The 14,638-nt window shown below is 43.9% G+C and overlaps 1 protein-coding gene across 1 annotated transcript; it reads right to left on the bottom strand.

Annotated features, from left to right (window-relative positions):
- Positions 1-16: 16 nt before the first annotated feature.
- Positions 17-14,554, bottom strand: LOC109427419 (uncharacterized). Its single transcript, XM_062844951.1, has 4 exons — positions 14,369-14,554; positions 872-2,041; positions 669-812; positions 17-241 (listed from the first exon to the last, which is right to left on the bottom strand). Exons 1-4 carry the CDS (start codon positions 14,432-14,434, stop codon positions 17-19), a joined length of 1,605 nt encoding a protein of 534 aa, XP_062700935.1. The 5' UTR covers positions 14,435-14,554.
- Positions 14,555-14,638: the final 84 nt, after the last annotated feature.

Here is a 14,638-nt window from a genome sequence, read left to right as displayed (position 1 = left end):
CATAGAGAAAGCCCTTTTAGAGCAATGCGGCGTAATCCCTGTCGGTCATTGGGACACGCTTCCGGCGATAAAATGCACAATCGGTCAGGACGGATCGAAGGGTGGCTATTTCCCGTTCGGAGACGGTACTGTCGAGCAGTTGATGGGGCAGTTCGATGCTTTTCACACCGTGGAATCCCTGGGAGATTAAGTCCGCAAGGGACAAGTGGCATTTGGGAGGGATCGTGTCCGAAGGTTTGAGCTGAAATGAGTTTCAACAAATTTGTAGAAGTTTATGTTGAGAGGTAACGAAAGTGACAATTTGGGGCCTGGTACGTTTGGCATAATGTCGTTAAATGTTTGCATAATATATTGAATATCATAAAGGACATTTGGCATTAGGCACGCGTTGAACAAGAAGTGAAAAGCGATACTATAATATGATGCATGTATTATTTCTATCTTCTCTTGTTACAAGAAACAAGAAAGAACCAAAATTCCTGAATACCAAATTTTCTTTGTGCCTAACATACGTTATGCCACATGTCTTTTATACAGAACATACTTATAGTAAAATAATATAAGAGAAATGAAAAGTGAAGTTATGTATTAGAATTACAGCATTATGCCATTTATATGTAGGTAGCGGAGGTTGGACGTCAGTACTCGACTTTTTAAGCCGTACTTACCGTGTCGACATCCAGCATGAGCTTCCTCACTCCAGCACAGCAAGGTATAGTTCTGTTGGCGTTCAATCCGATGCATTTCAGTCTCAATTCAATGAGATTCGACAGCATGTTGAGATTCTGGAAAATGGACAGATCCAGGGTGGCCTGCAAAACAAAGCGTTCCAGAAAGATGTCCAAGCTCAAAGCTCAACCGCGCGCCTTACCCAATCGACCAACGCAAGTCGCTGTAGGTTCGCCATGTGAACACAGATGGCGCCTACCACTCCGTTTTGGTTAAAGTTGCTGAAGCCGTAGCGGAAGCGATCCAACAGCTCCAGCCAGGTCAGTCGGGGCATCTTTTTGTGCAACTGCTGGAAGAACGCCTCTGGACAGTTGATCCTTATCGACAGGCACGTTAACCGGCGAAGAACTGGGAAGATTGCGGCCGAAGTGATCATCGCAGGTTCGACTGTCATTTTTTGCAGAATAAGTTGCTTCAAGAGGGGAAGTTTCGATAGGATTGAGAAGGTAGAATGGGGGATTTCGTTGGTGTCCAAGCTGACGACTTGCAGTTGGGTACAACTCTCGCTGATCGTTTGCAGGGTGTCCTGGGAAATGACGTTGGTAAACAGGCTTATTTCCGTCAGGTTCGAGCACCGACTGATAAACGACCTAACCAGGTTAACGGTTGCTGTAGAGTTGCTAATGGGATATAGTAAGCGAAACTTCCTCAGTCTCGGGAAATCCTCGTGGACAAAATCGAGCGAGTCGCGTTCGATGAAACGTGCATCCATGGACAGATGTTCAATTTGATGAGAGAAATGCTGAATAATTCGGGGGAATTCATCTCGACCGTCCTGTAGGGGAACTCCAATGTATTTGACGTTAGGACAGATTCGCGTCCACGCGATTAGGTCTCCGTCAAAGCAGTTCTTATACAAGCAGATGGCTTCAACGCGGTTTAGTTGTGGAAGATCCGTTTCACAACTTGGATTGGAAAGCTCGATGACAGTCTTGATAGTTAGCTGCTTCACGTTGGAAAATGCCTGCAGCATCCGTGACAAGAATCCAACAGAGATTTCAGTGCGCAGTAGTTTTGCATCGGCATCCTGCTCGATGCTGATCCGTTCCCAGCTAGATTGGAACTTGTCCAGGATCTTCAACAGATCACCCGCATCGTCGGAAGCGAATTTGAGTACCAGGTTTCGATAAGGTCGACAGCTGCTCTCCAACACGGTCCAATAGTCGCTAGCTTCTAGTACAGCGCAGTTGATTTCCAGTTGGACATTAGCGAGAGCGATGGGTGAAAAGCAGAGCTGAGACCATCGGTAGTTCACCAGGGATGCCACTTTGCAGTCTTCAACGTTCAGGTAAGATACTATGCGCTCGAACACCTGCGAAAGGGAGTAAGAATCAATATTGAGCATTTACTGTCGACTGTTCCTCACTATAGTCCTCCAGAAAGTTAGGTCCGCCTAAGAAAGCCAGCCGTAAAAACCAATTGCAACGGAAAGACAAATAATGAGAAATACGAATCTAAACTATTGGCAATTTGTAAGCTTCGGTATTTGAAACTGCCGATCTTTTAACTTCATCGGGAGCACCCGCACTCTCGCCGGTCTATTGGAAGGAGTTCGACAACGATTGTAGCGCTGCAGGATTCATACGCGAGCTGTTAACAGTTCCCATCGTGTGAGCAATATGCAAAGACGCGTGATCGGTTGGTAGACGATCGACAAAGGAATGAGGTTCAAGGGTTGATTTTTCAACTATAACACAATCAACGTGCACAGCCAATACTCCAGAAACAATAATGATGACAAGGCCGCTTAAAACGAATAGTACAAACGCAAATACTACGTCGAGATCGTGATAGGAAACCTAAACACTCAGGTAGGCCAGGAGAAGATTGGGAACTTCAAAACGGAGTCGATGGAACAAATAATTCGACGAGAAGGGCACAGCGATAGGTATTAAAGTGGAAAGAACGCAACACAAAACCCGGAAAAACGTGTAACGAAGGTGGAACAGACAAAAACGTGGAAGATGAACAGAGGTGGAAACAGCGGATTCGCCTCTTTCGGAAGAAAAAAGAACGTCGTCTAGGAAGACGGATATACACGAGGTGAATCAAAGGTAGAACCAACACTTCGATGAAGAGTTTGGATATCTACCAGCACCGGTTGATAGTCAGGAGCTGGGAAACCGAACAGCTAGAAACAAGAAAAGCTGCCATTTGGAATGTGTGAAAAACGAGAAGAATACCGCCAGAATTCCAAAACTTAGGTTCAACTTTTCGTCGAACGAAAAATTCTCCACTGGACCACTGGGTGTTGTATGTGTTGTCCGTTGTCAAATGTTAGTATTGTTCAGTCTGTAGAGGCCGCAAGGTCGAAGACGGTGTAATTGTCTTTTTTTTTTTTAAACAGCATGCTTTAGGTCCAGTTGGGGCTTTTTTTTTTCCTTTTAAACCATAGGGGGATAATCTGCAAACAGACACCCTAACAGGAAGGTTAGGATAGTGTGGGGCTGAGGCCGTCTTCTACTACAATAGTAGAAGCCAGGACTACTCTCTCCTCGACCCACTAAACACATTCCTATGGTCGCCAAACCCTACGTCTCTCCGGAACCACCAAGAAGGTATTGCTTCAGAGAGGGACTAGTGCATATTGCACCCTCAAGGTTAGCTGCGTGGCCTGCAGCAACGAACATCGATGACTCGCTTTGGAGAGTTCATCACGGTAACATGCTGGCGCTTAGCCAGTTTCCCGAGTGGTCCTCACCACTCCCTTTGTCCTCGGAAGGCGGGCAGGGTCAACCCCGCCCGCGCCCTACTGCTGAGCGGACATCAAGAACTGATGCCCACATGCAACCCGATCTGACCTGCCCGCAAAGGAAGGGTATCACTACCCTTCAGGCCCTATCAGATGCATCCGTAGGTTGCAGACAGCAGGGTCTCACCTACCCCGACCCTTGCCGGGGACCCCTTTCCAACCACGGGCTCGGATCCAACCCAGTAGACCGACGCCACGACAGCACCGCTACCGGGACTTCCTCTCCGCGGCCACTTAATCGCTGTAAGGGTCGATCTCGACCTCAGGGCACCGGTATGACCTACGAAGCCGACTTCGAACCCCTGGACCACCTCTTGCACTGCATCTGGACTAGCCATTCTCCGAGTCCACGTGCCACCTCCTCTGTAGCTCCCAGACGATATGGGTAATAGCCGTTGAAACGGCGCTCTAGCCAAACTCATCCCTACACATTCTCTGGACCAAGTTGTCCGGAGTTGTGTCCTCCCCGCATGTGGCAAGCGGGGTCTCCAGTTAGCCTAGTGGTTAATGCTAAAGATCGCCAATCCAGAGACGGCGGGTTCAATTCCCGTTCCAGTCGGGAAAATTTTCTCGATTCCCTGGGCATAGTGTAGCATTGTACTTGCCACACAATGTACAAATTCATGCTATGGCAGGCAAAGAAAGCCCATCAATTAATAACTGTGGAAGTGCTCAAAAAACACTAAGAGCCGATTTCTTCACCTCGGCTTAACCGGTAAGCCAGGCTTACCCATACAGTTAAACCTGACTTAACGCTTAAGCCAGGGTGAAGAAATCGTTCCTAAGTTGAAGCGAGGCAGCCCAAGTCCCAGTGAGGACGTAGAACCATAAAGAAGAAGAAGAAGGATGCTGTACACGATAGCAAGAGCGGAAGAGAAACGAATTCAACAGAGCAAGATAGAAAAGCATTAATTGGAATGATATGCGGAGGTTTTAGGTAACTGTCTATGGTACGCAGCACAAGACAACGCCACTGCCTGCCATGTGTAATACGGGTATAATATGCTTGCTGAAATACTGGGAAGACAACTAGGAATTGTGATAGGGATCATTCGTTTTTGAACCAACAGAGACAGCAAAATAATCGTTCAACATACTAGTGAGCTTGAAGAGGAATCCGAACACCTCGCTGTCAGAAGGAATTCCCGGGAGTCACGATTTTGGACATTTGACCGACTCAGTTCTGGAAAGTAGAGCGAATCCCAGTTCGTGCCCAGCACACTTCAGAGCTAGCAATTTGGGAACGGAAATGGTTGCACTTCTAGATTCTGGAGCGTAATGAGTGCTCTCAATGTTGTAGAATCGCATGGTTTTGAGATTTTGAAGAGCAATGTCAAGGTTTGTATAGCTGATGATACTTGCTTAGGATATGTAAACGTTCCGTATACGTTGGGCAGTGAAACGAGGGTGGTACCTGTAGAAATAGGGAGTTGTGCATTATTAAATTTGAAACTAAAATTTATTCAAATTTTTGAAACTAAAATTTATTCAAATTTTGAAACTAAAATTTATTCAAATTTAATAATGCATAACTCCCTATTTCTACAGTACCAACGGTAACCGTACCTCAGATTAAAAACCCATTGATTCTGGGGATGAACTTTTGGAAGGCTTTCCAAATACGGCCTATAATTGTTGAAGCTAGTCCACCATAGCCATAAAGGCCATAGCGAGGCTAGCTCCGTCGATGTCTGTTTCTTAATTACAATGAAAAAAGAACGCTAGACATCTTCCATCAAACTAGACGGCTGCCGACTGATACCTCAATCTGCAACCGCCACACTCTTTATTCCATTCAGGTATATACAATTCAACATTTTTCTTCTAAACTTCATACCTCTGCCATCTCTCCAACAATTGTACCTACAAACAATACTGCAGCCATTCACGTACCTGAAGGTTCGACACTACCCGAGCGTTCAACGCTACCTAACTTCCAACAATAATAACATCGAGAAACCGCATTGAAGAGTTGGAACTGACATGGACATCAGATGTGAAAGAAAAGTCTGTTCTTAATTCGAACGCAGACGAATCGCAGACAATTTACAAGCAGAAGATGAACCTATGACTTGGCTATCAAAACCGGAAGAAGGCGAACCGTTAGATATCCCGACTTTGGAGTTGCCGCAGAATCCACAGAAAGCGATTGAAAACATCGAGACTGAGCACGAATTAACAGCAAAGAGCTCAACTAAAGGAAGTTCTTACAGGATTTAGCTCTACCAGCTAAGGACGTCTGGGCAGGGCCGGATTAAGGATTGTGGGGGCCCGTGGCCGGAGCTGATGTGGAGACCCCTCGGAGGTACAAATGCGATGAGCGAAAAAGTGTTTTGTCTTTGTTTTTAAACAGTACTTGAGCAAAATGAAAAAAGGTTAATGTTTAGCAGGCATAAACGGTTTTTGTGGGGGCCCCTAAAATGTGGTGGACCGGGGCCCTGCCCCCGCCCCCTTTGGTCCGCCCCTGCGTCTGGAAAATACAACCCTCATAGAACATGAAATTGGGTTGTTTAGTGAATAAAATATTCATATTTTCTGTAGCCAAATCGAAAGAGCTCATTTTTATGAGCATAACGTGATTTTATTGGATTCCAATGTTTTTGTTTTGATTGTTAAATCAACAAAACAGTTTTAATTTTCGTGGATATAATGACAGTTCAATCGATAAAGTGACAGTTCGACCCGAACAAAAAAATGTCCCCATACAAACTTTAAATGCATTTTAAAAATAGTTCCCGGACTCCAAAAATCATGAAATTTTGGATTTCGACTAATTTTTGGGCGGAGAATCCGATTATGAAATAATCCGGATACCCCTAAAGAGCCCAATTGAGGTTATCGAGGGAGCTAAAATAAGAAACTACCGATTAAGAGATATACGCCGCAGATATGGGAGAAAATAGAAGAAGGTATTACGGAATTCTCCAACCCTCTGGTTCCAGTTAAGAAGGCCAACGAAAAGCTAAGGGTTTGCCTGGACTTAAGGAGAGTCATACCCCATGCGAAACATGTCTGAAACCTTTCATCGCCTTCAGAGGGCAAAGAATTTCAGTGGATTTGAAAGATGTTTACTTTCAAATAATCTTTGAAAGAAAATTCACGCAACTACACAGCCTTTCGGATCCCAAAAAGGCTTAATTAGGTTCAACACTGAACGGCGGCTTGCGGTGAAAATTACTATTCTGCGGGTTAATTTAAATGCACAACGCCACTAAATTTGTGCAGACTGAGTTTCGTTTTAATTCAACAGAATTATGTTTTCAATTTTACCATGGACTCGATTTTCAATTAAAAAAAAGTTTCTGTTGGCAACCGGATCCGAACCAAGAACCTTGACATCACCAGGCTCGCACGCTACCACTCGGCTATCGAACCGGTTGATGTGAGAAGAAACAAAACGCACACAAGAAGCGTTGGTGGGTCGATGATCATGTTTTGCCATGGTAAATTTAAAAACATTTTTGTGCTTGTCATTACTGCAAGGCTCCTTTCAGTGAAGGCTGTTCCATTTAAGGAGAAACTCCAAAGAATGCCAATATGGCTGCCACAATGGCCGACTTGGACCCCTACTCACGTTTTCAAGAGCACAAATCTTAAAAATTCGTAAACAAATGCGCTCGATTTGGAAAAGCTGCCTCTTTTTGCAAGCGAGCAAAGCCAGGATAATCAAGGGCGGCTTGGCTCGATGCTTCGTTCGTCAGATTTGTGCCTCTATAGTTTGTATGCAAAATTGCAATGAGATTTCTTGATGTTTCACCTTAACCTCGAAAATGCGCCTTTTACGTTGACGAGATTAATGAATCGAGCAATTGGATTTGACCTGGAACCAAAAGTTTTTACATACCTTGACGGCATTATAATCATAAGCGAGACCTTTGAGCAGCACTTACTCTTATTGGAAAAGGTCGCGGGGAGATTGAGGAAAGCAGGCTTAACCAGTTCTGTAGAGAAGAGCCGAATCTGCAGAAAACAGAAGCGATACCTGCTAGGATATTTATCAATCGGAAAGTGGATTGAACATCGATGAAATATACACGATTGGAGTGTTGGGTTCGGTAAACTAAACGTTAATTAGGTTTTATGACCGAGACTTATTATTCGGATAAACAGTAAGTAAATGATACGCGCGTCCGTCCGGGTGTGCAGTCAGTAAGTAAACTGATTTTATTATTCTTTTGCATCACTGCTGTACCAGACAGTCAGTGATGTAGCTAGGGGTGGATGCTACAGTTCTCCCCCTTTTAGTTATAAACACATTTACAATTTTTTATTCAGCAAAACTTAACTGCCGTAAGCATCTCTTTAAACAGTTCAATTTAACGGCTAAACTTAGCTACCGCGAAACAATAGAAATTCGGTGAAACAACATACCGGAAACTAATTCAATTTCAATGTCTTCATGACAAGTTACAAATCAAACAAACAAACATACAAACAAACAAACAAACTAGTAGTACTCGAAATCCATGTCTTTCTTCAGACGCTTAGGTCGCTTAGAACGCCTGACCAACTCCTGTCAGTTCTTCGATGGTGACGAACGATTCTGCAATCGACTTGACGGGCCGGCCTGTGGTTCAACTTGTTCGGGCGGCAAACTTGACGATTCTCGTTGATCTTCCTCTCGTGACAAACTTCGTCGGCGCGGAACACTAACCTCCACGTCAGGACCACGAGCTGTGACCCCGTTACGATCGTCTCCGTCACGGTAGATGAAAGACTCGGATGGAAAACCGTAAAATTCGTCTTCGTCGTCGCTAAACCTTTCGTCGTCGTCCTCTCTAGATCGTTTTCTTCGCTGAATCCTCTCGCTCCTTCCCAAGACCAAACCTCGGCGCTTCGGGGTGCCAACCAACTTGAGCTGATTGCGGTGAGCAGAGTAAACTCTTCCTCCAACGGAAACCTGAAAGACATTTGAGGAGATACGTTTGAGAAATTTGGCTTCTAACCATCGTCTAATATCCGTAGGTCTGAAATTTTTGTAGTAAACTATATCTCCAGGACGCAACTTGTCAATCCAGTCATGCTTCTTAAACTTAGGACTATGTACAACACACTTATCCACTTCCTTGGGCTTCGTCGAATGATGCTTAAAACTATTCTTTGGATGGATTAAATCCAACAGCGTCTTCGGTTTAAAACTAAACAAACGTTCGGATGGAAATGTTCTTCCGTCCTCTAAACAAGTATTCCGGTAACCAAACAAGAAATACGAAACCAGGTCTTCAGTACTTAAACCAGTCATATCCGGATCCAGTAGAAACTTCTTTAAACCTTCCTTGACTACTCGAACCATGCGCTCCGCTTGTCCGTTGCTCGATGGGTTGTACGGTGGACTCTTCATCACCTTCACTCCATGTTTTTCGAAGAAAACTATAAACTCTTTCGAACTAAACGGTGGTCCGCCATCTGTAACAACTACGTCAGGTAACCCAAACCTAGCGAAAACGCTCATAAACTTTGAAATGACTCTCCTGGCATCTGTTCCAAACTTCATGTACTCAACTTCCAACCATTTAGAAAAACTGTCCACAATGACCAGGAAAACCTTGTTGTCGAAGTAGAAGAAGTCTGCATGAATACGTGTAAACGGTTTAGTTGTAGGAATCCAACTGGAACTTGGAACTGGCTTTGCAACTGCATTTATCTGGCAACACACACTACATGTTTTGACGAAACTTTCGATGTCATTGTTCATACCATACCAGTAAACTGTCCTTCTTGCCATCTGCTTGATCTTAGTGATTCCTGAGTGATTCTTGTGCAACAGCTTCAGCATCTGCTTTTGTAAACTAGCAGGAATAAACACACGATCCTGGTACAATAAACAACCTTCGACCAGTTCAAGATCTTGATGCTGTGCATAAACGTCCAAAAAACTACGATCCAACTTCTTCGGCCAACCATGCTTCATGTAGAAAACTATTGTCTGTATAAACTCATCTTGCTTTGACTCGCTGGCAATTAAAACATGGTCCAAAGGAAACTCATCGTAAACGTTCAAACTTTTGATAAACTCTCGTTGTAACGAAACTGGAACTTCATCTGGCAAAGGAAACCTTGAGCAAAAGTCTGCATTGCCCATTTTCGCTGACGGTCTGTAAACAATGTCGAAATCGTAGATATTCAGTTCCATTACATATCTCTGCAGACGCGTTACGAACAACGAATTTTTGCCTTCTTTGCCAAATATGCCTATCAACGGTTTGTGATCTGTATACACAGTAAACTTTTTTCCAAACAAAAACTTGTGAAACTTCTTTATGGTACTCACAACGGCCAACGCTTCCAAGTGAAAAATTGGGTAGGACTTCTGCGAGTTAGTTAAACTGAAGGAGGTAAAACTAATGGGCCTCTCTTCTCCATTGATTTCGTGAGCAATCACGCCACCTAACCCATAACTGCTAGCATCTGTTACAACAACAACAGGCTTTTGTGGATCAAAAAACTCAAGTAGCTTTGAAGACAACAAACATTGCTTACTTTCGTTGAACACTCGATGACACTCATCGGTCCAGACAAACTTAACGTCTTTCTTTAGTAAACGATACAAACAGCTTAAACGTGAGGATAGATTTGGGATAAACTTACCGTAGTAATTTATCAAACCAAGAAACGCTTTCAACTCGGTGACGTTATTCGGAACATTAGCTTTCCGAATCGTATCGACCTTTTCTGGACACGGCAACAAACCTTTATCGGTTAAAATGTGACCCAAAAATGGCAAACTTGTCACAAACCATTTGCATTTCTGCAAATTTACTTTTATGTTGGCTTTAGAAAGTCGTTCCAAAACCAAATAAAGCTTTCTTAAACAGTCCTCGTAATCCTCACCAGCTATTAAAACATCGTCTAAGTAGCAATAAACTCCGTCTATGCCTTGTAAAACTTGATCCATGACTCGCTGAAAAATAGCAGCACTTGAAGAAGCACCTTGTGGTAAACGATTATACGAAAACAACCCTTTAACCGTATTAATCACCATAATTTTCCTAGACTTTTTCGATAACATCAACTGTGTATACGCTCCGGCAAGATCTAAGGAACAAAAAACTTTCGCACCGGCTAGTGAAGCAAACATATCCTGTGTCAACGGCAGCGGATAGGTGTTCGGAATGATCACCTTGTTGATCGAAACCTTGCAGTCGATCACCATCCTGATACCACCGTCTTTCTTCACTACAACGATCACCGGCGATGCCCACTCGCTTGCATCGATCGGTGTTATGATGCCATCTTTCTCCAAACTGTCCAAATGTTCAACAACCTTGTCCTTTAAACGCAATGGAACGTCATAAGCACGTTTGAAAATCGGTGATGCTCCTTTCTTCAACACTAGATCCGCCTCAAAACCTTTGATGGGAGTAAACAAAGACTTATCAAAAACATTGGCAAACTTACCCTTGATATCGTCCACGACACGTTCCTCCGACATCGGCAACGACAGCTGATTCAGGTTTGAACTACTGCCGAACGCACTCCTCCATTCCGGGAAAAAGATGTCCAGCCAATCTCGACCAAGTAACGGTGTGAACGAGCTCCCACAGCGCAAAACAACCAGTTTGACGAACTTCCGACGTCCGTTCAACTCCACCTGCACTGGAATCTGTCCTTCGACCACCAAACGACTTCCGTTGATCACCGCTAACTTCTTCGTACACTTCTGCATCGGAATATCGGCGAATTCTCCCTCGTAGGTGTCCTTGCTGACTACGGAAACTGCAGCTCCACAATCTATCTCCATGTCCAGACGAATCCCCTCGACCAACACTGATCGGAAACACGGCTCGTTGATTTTGCCGATGGAAGAGATCATCAAGCACTCCATGTCCTCATCGTCCGAGACAGATCTGTTCAACCGCCGACGTAAACTCTTCGTATACTCCGTCATCTTCGGTTTTTCTGCAGGAGAATCCACAAACTTCACAGATTTCTTGTCTTTGTTCTTCAAGTCGTAGCAGAAGCGACGTGTGTGACCATCTCTGCCACAGAAACTACAGTGAAACTTCCGTGATCGGGATGAAGAACGATTTCCACGGTTAGATGAAACTGGACTACGGCTCCTGTACCGCTTGCTTGCTCCACGGCTCCGACTCCTACTACGGTATCCACCACGTGAAACTGCTGACTCCTGTCGCTTTCCAAGCCTGTTCAAAACACTCACTCGACCGGATTCACGAGAAACTAGCTTTCGGTTCGCTCCAGCTAACTCTCTGTTGATGATGATCTTCTCCGCCTTGGCTAGCGTCAAACCTTCCTCATCAAACAAACGCTGTTGTACATCCGGGTCGCGAATTCCACACACAAGCTTGTCGCGGATTGCGATGTCCTTGAACTCGCCAAACTCACACATCTCCGCTTGCAGCTTCACAGCTAGGATGAAATCCTCCGCACTTTCGGTAGAACCTTGGACTCGTTGATAAAACTTGTAACGCTGGATCATGTCGCTCTCTGTCTTGTCGTATCGCTTCTTCAACGCATCCGTAATCTCCTTGAATGACACTGTCTTCAAATCCTTTCCGGGAAACAGAAGCTTCAACTCGCTGTAAACTTCCTTGCCGCATGCCGCCAAAAACGATGCTTTTTGTTCATTCGGATCCTCCATCTTGTTGTCGATGAAGATCCATTCCATCTGCTCCAGGTACTGGCTAAACGGAATCGTACCGCGCACGTACGGCTCAACGTGATTCACTAACGGCATACTGACAGCAAATAACAAACGACGAAAACTAGAAAACGATTTGATGAATTATTACACAAAACCAAACTAGATTTTTTTTTTCAGTGTAATAATCGAAAAAACTGATCAAAACAAACAGTTGATAAAATAAATGCAAAAACTTAAAAACTTTTTGTCCAATTTTTCAACAGTTTTGACCCACAGTGCAAACTATGTTGTTACTGTGTCAACATGAAAACTTTCAAACTGTTTTCAAATGATCGTGCTCAACGACAAACTTTATCAACAAAACGTGAAACAAACAAACAATAAACAAACAAACCAAACTGTTGTTGTCGCTCAAAACTAGCATAAACTATTTCTGCTTTTCCCTCTGAGCATAAACTATGCAACGATGTCGCACAACAATCTGCGAAACAATTTTTGTTGCGGGGAAACTTTGACGCAACACTGTGTGACAAACTACAATGTTGGATGAAACAAACTACTCGTACGTGACAAAAATGTTCGGCTGCGACTAAAAGTCGATCGTGTTTACAACACACAAAGCCAGATCACTGTACGGAAACAAAATGAAACACAATTTCTTTGCTTGCTAGGCAGAAGAAAATGGTTCAGAAACTCACTTTGGCACAAAACGGCATGCAAATTAAAACACAATATTTCTCTCTTTATTTCCACACAAGAGGTAAAACTTACGGTTTTTGCAGCAAACCTGTGCAAAGCGCAAACAAACCAACTCCGGCGGTGTAGGTACCGCGCAAACTGTTGCTGTTGTTCCCTCCGCCGTCGACGTCGTCGCAAAGGGATGAATGGCTCCTTCGCAGTTCAACTTTCCCCCCAGTGAGAAACACCAAAAATCACCGGAAAACTGGCACTTTTTGCACTTCCCGGGACGCGAAACAACTCCACTTCTCGTCGCCACTGTTATATACACGATTGGAGTGTTGGGTTCGGTAAACTAAACGTTAATTAGGTTTTATGACCGAGACTTATTATTCGGATAAACAGTAAGTAAATGATACGCGCGTCCGTCCGGGTGTGCAGTCAGTAAGTAAACTGATTTTATTATTCTTTTGCATCACTGCTGTACCAGACAGTCAGTGATGTAGCTAGGGGTGGATGCTACAATCGAGAGTTCCAAATTTTAACCCATTCTGAACTACCCTAGACTGAATACTGTGAGAGAGGTGAGAAATTGGCGTACTTTGGCAGTTTTAGTAAATTATAGCTGTTCACGAGTCCCTGAGGGAATAGACTCAGAAACAGTCGGGCAAATTCTGAAAAAAACAGGTGGTCTCTCGTACGCGAGAGTGGCGCTAAAGCCATCTTGTTAATCAAAGCCTCGTGAGAGTCTTTGAACGCTTGCAGGCGCTTCAGTTATACCTGAAAATCGCCAGATCACCGGCAAATGGAATCGCACATCGACCACGTTCTGATTGATGGACGGCACTTCTCCGACATTATCGATGTCAAGACCTATCGGGGCGCTAAAATCAACTTCGACCAACTACATGGTGATGGTCAAACTGCACCCAAAATATCATTGACAATGTACAGTACCGGCGACCGTCACGGTACAATCTAGAGCGACTGAAATAACCGGATGTCGTCTCAGAATACGTGTAGAATCTCGCGATAGGGAAGGTGAGCTCGATGTGGTCCCCTCTAGAGTAAAGCTGGACTATATTCACATAGGTGGAAAGGAGTCTTCAGAACGAATGGTTCGACGAGGAGTGCAGAGCAATTTTGCAGGGACGGACGTTTCATTATTCCGTAAGAAGAAGTAACATTTTTTATGTATGTAGGGAAGTGGAACCATCTCGGCAGGGGTCCTATTTTGGGCGCTTTTCTGCTGTATCTCAGCCAATTCTGAACCATTCGACACAATATTTGAAACGCGATGAGATACGTATAGTATCTAGTCGTGTACACAATTTCAAGTCAATTGGTTTGCAATTAACTGAGTTATAGCGAAGAGTGCCCAAAATACCGGCCGCTGCCCAAGTGGTTCGGTGGGGTACTAGCAGTCAAAATTCCTCCGGTAAATAATTCGACGGACTTTTTCTAGACTGCTTTTATCAGTTGGGAATCAAACATAATAATAGAATGCTGGATAAAGAATTATCGAATTAAATAAAAAAATTAAGCTAGCGCAATGAAAATAAAACTCAAAAGAAATATCAATTGTTCAACGAGTTATCACTTACCTCATTAGGCAAATCATCTATAGTCAGTTGATATGCTTCAGTCGTCTCTAATTCTCCGCAATCCATTTTCTTGCGGAATCATCTGACAACCCACTAAACTAAACTAAACAATTCCTTATTAGTGCTAATTTTCTCTAGTTAGATTAGCTAGATGTTTTGACACAACTTGTTGTTGTAATGCTGTTTTGATTGTCCTTGCGCGCGCATGAGCAGAAGCTCTCAAACATCGAACAAACAATCTATATATATTGAACTTTCGGATTAATGAGC

The sequence above is a fragment of the Aedes albopictus genome, chromosome 1 (genome assembly GCF_035046485.1).
Source record: "Aedes albopictus strain Foshan chromosome 1, AalbF5, whole genome shotgun sequence".
NCBI classification, from domain to species: Eukaryota; Metazoa; Arthropoda; class Insecta; order Diptera; family Culicidae; genus Aedes; species Aedes albopictus.
The sequence above is the reverse complement of the archived record's forward strand: the minus strand, read 5'-3'. Positions and strand labels throughout refer to the sequence as shown.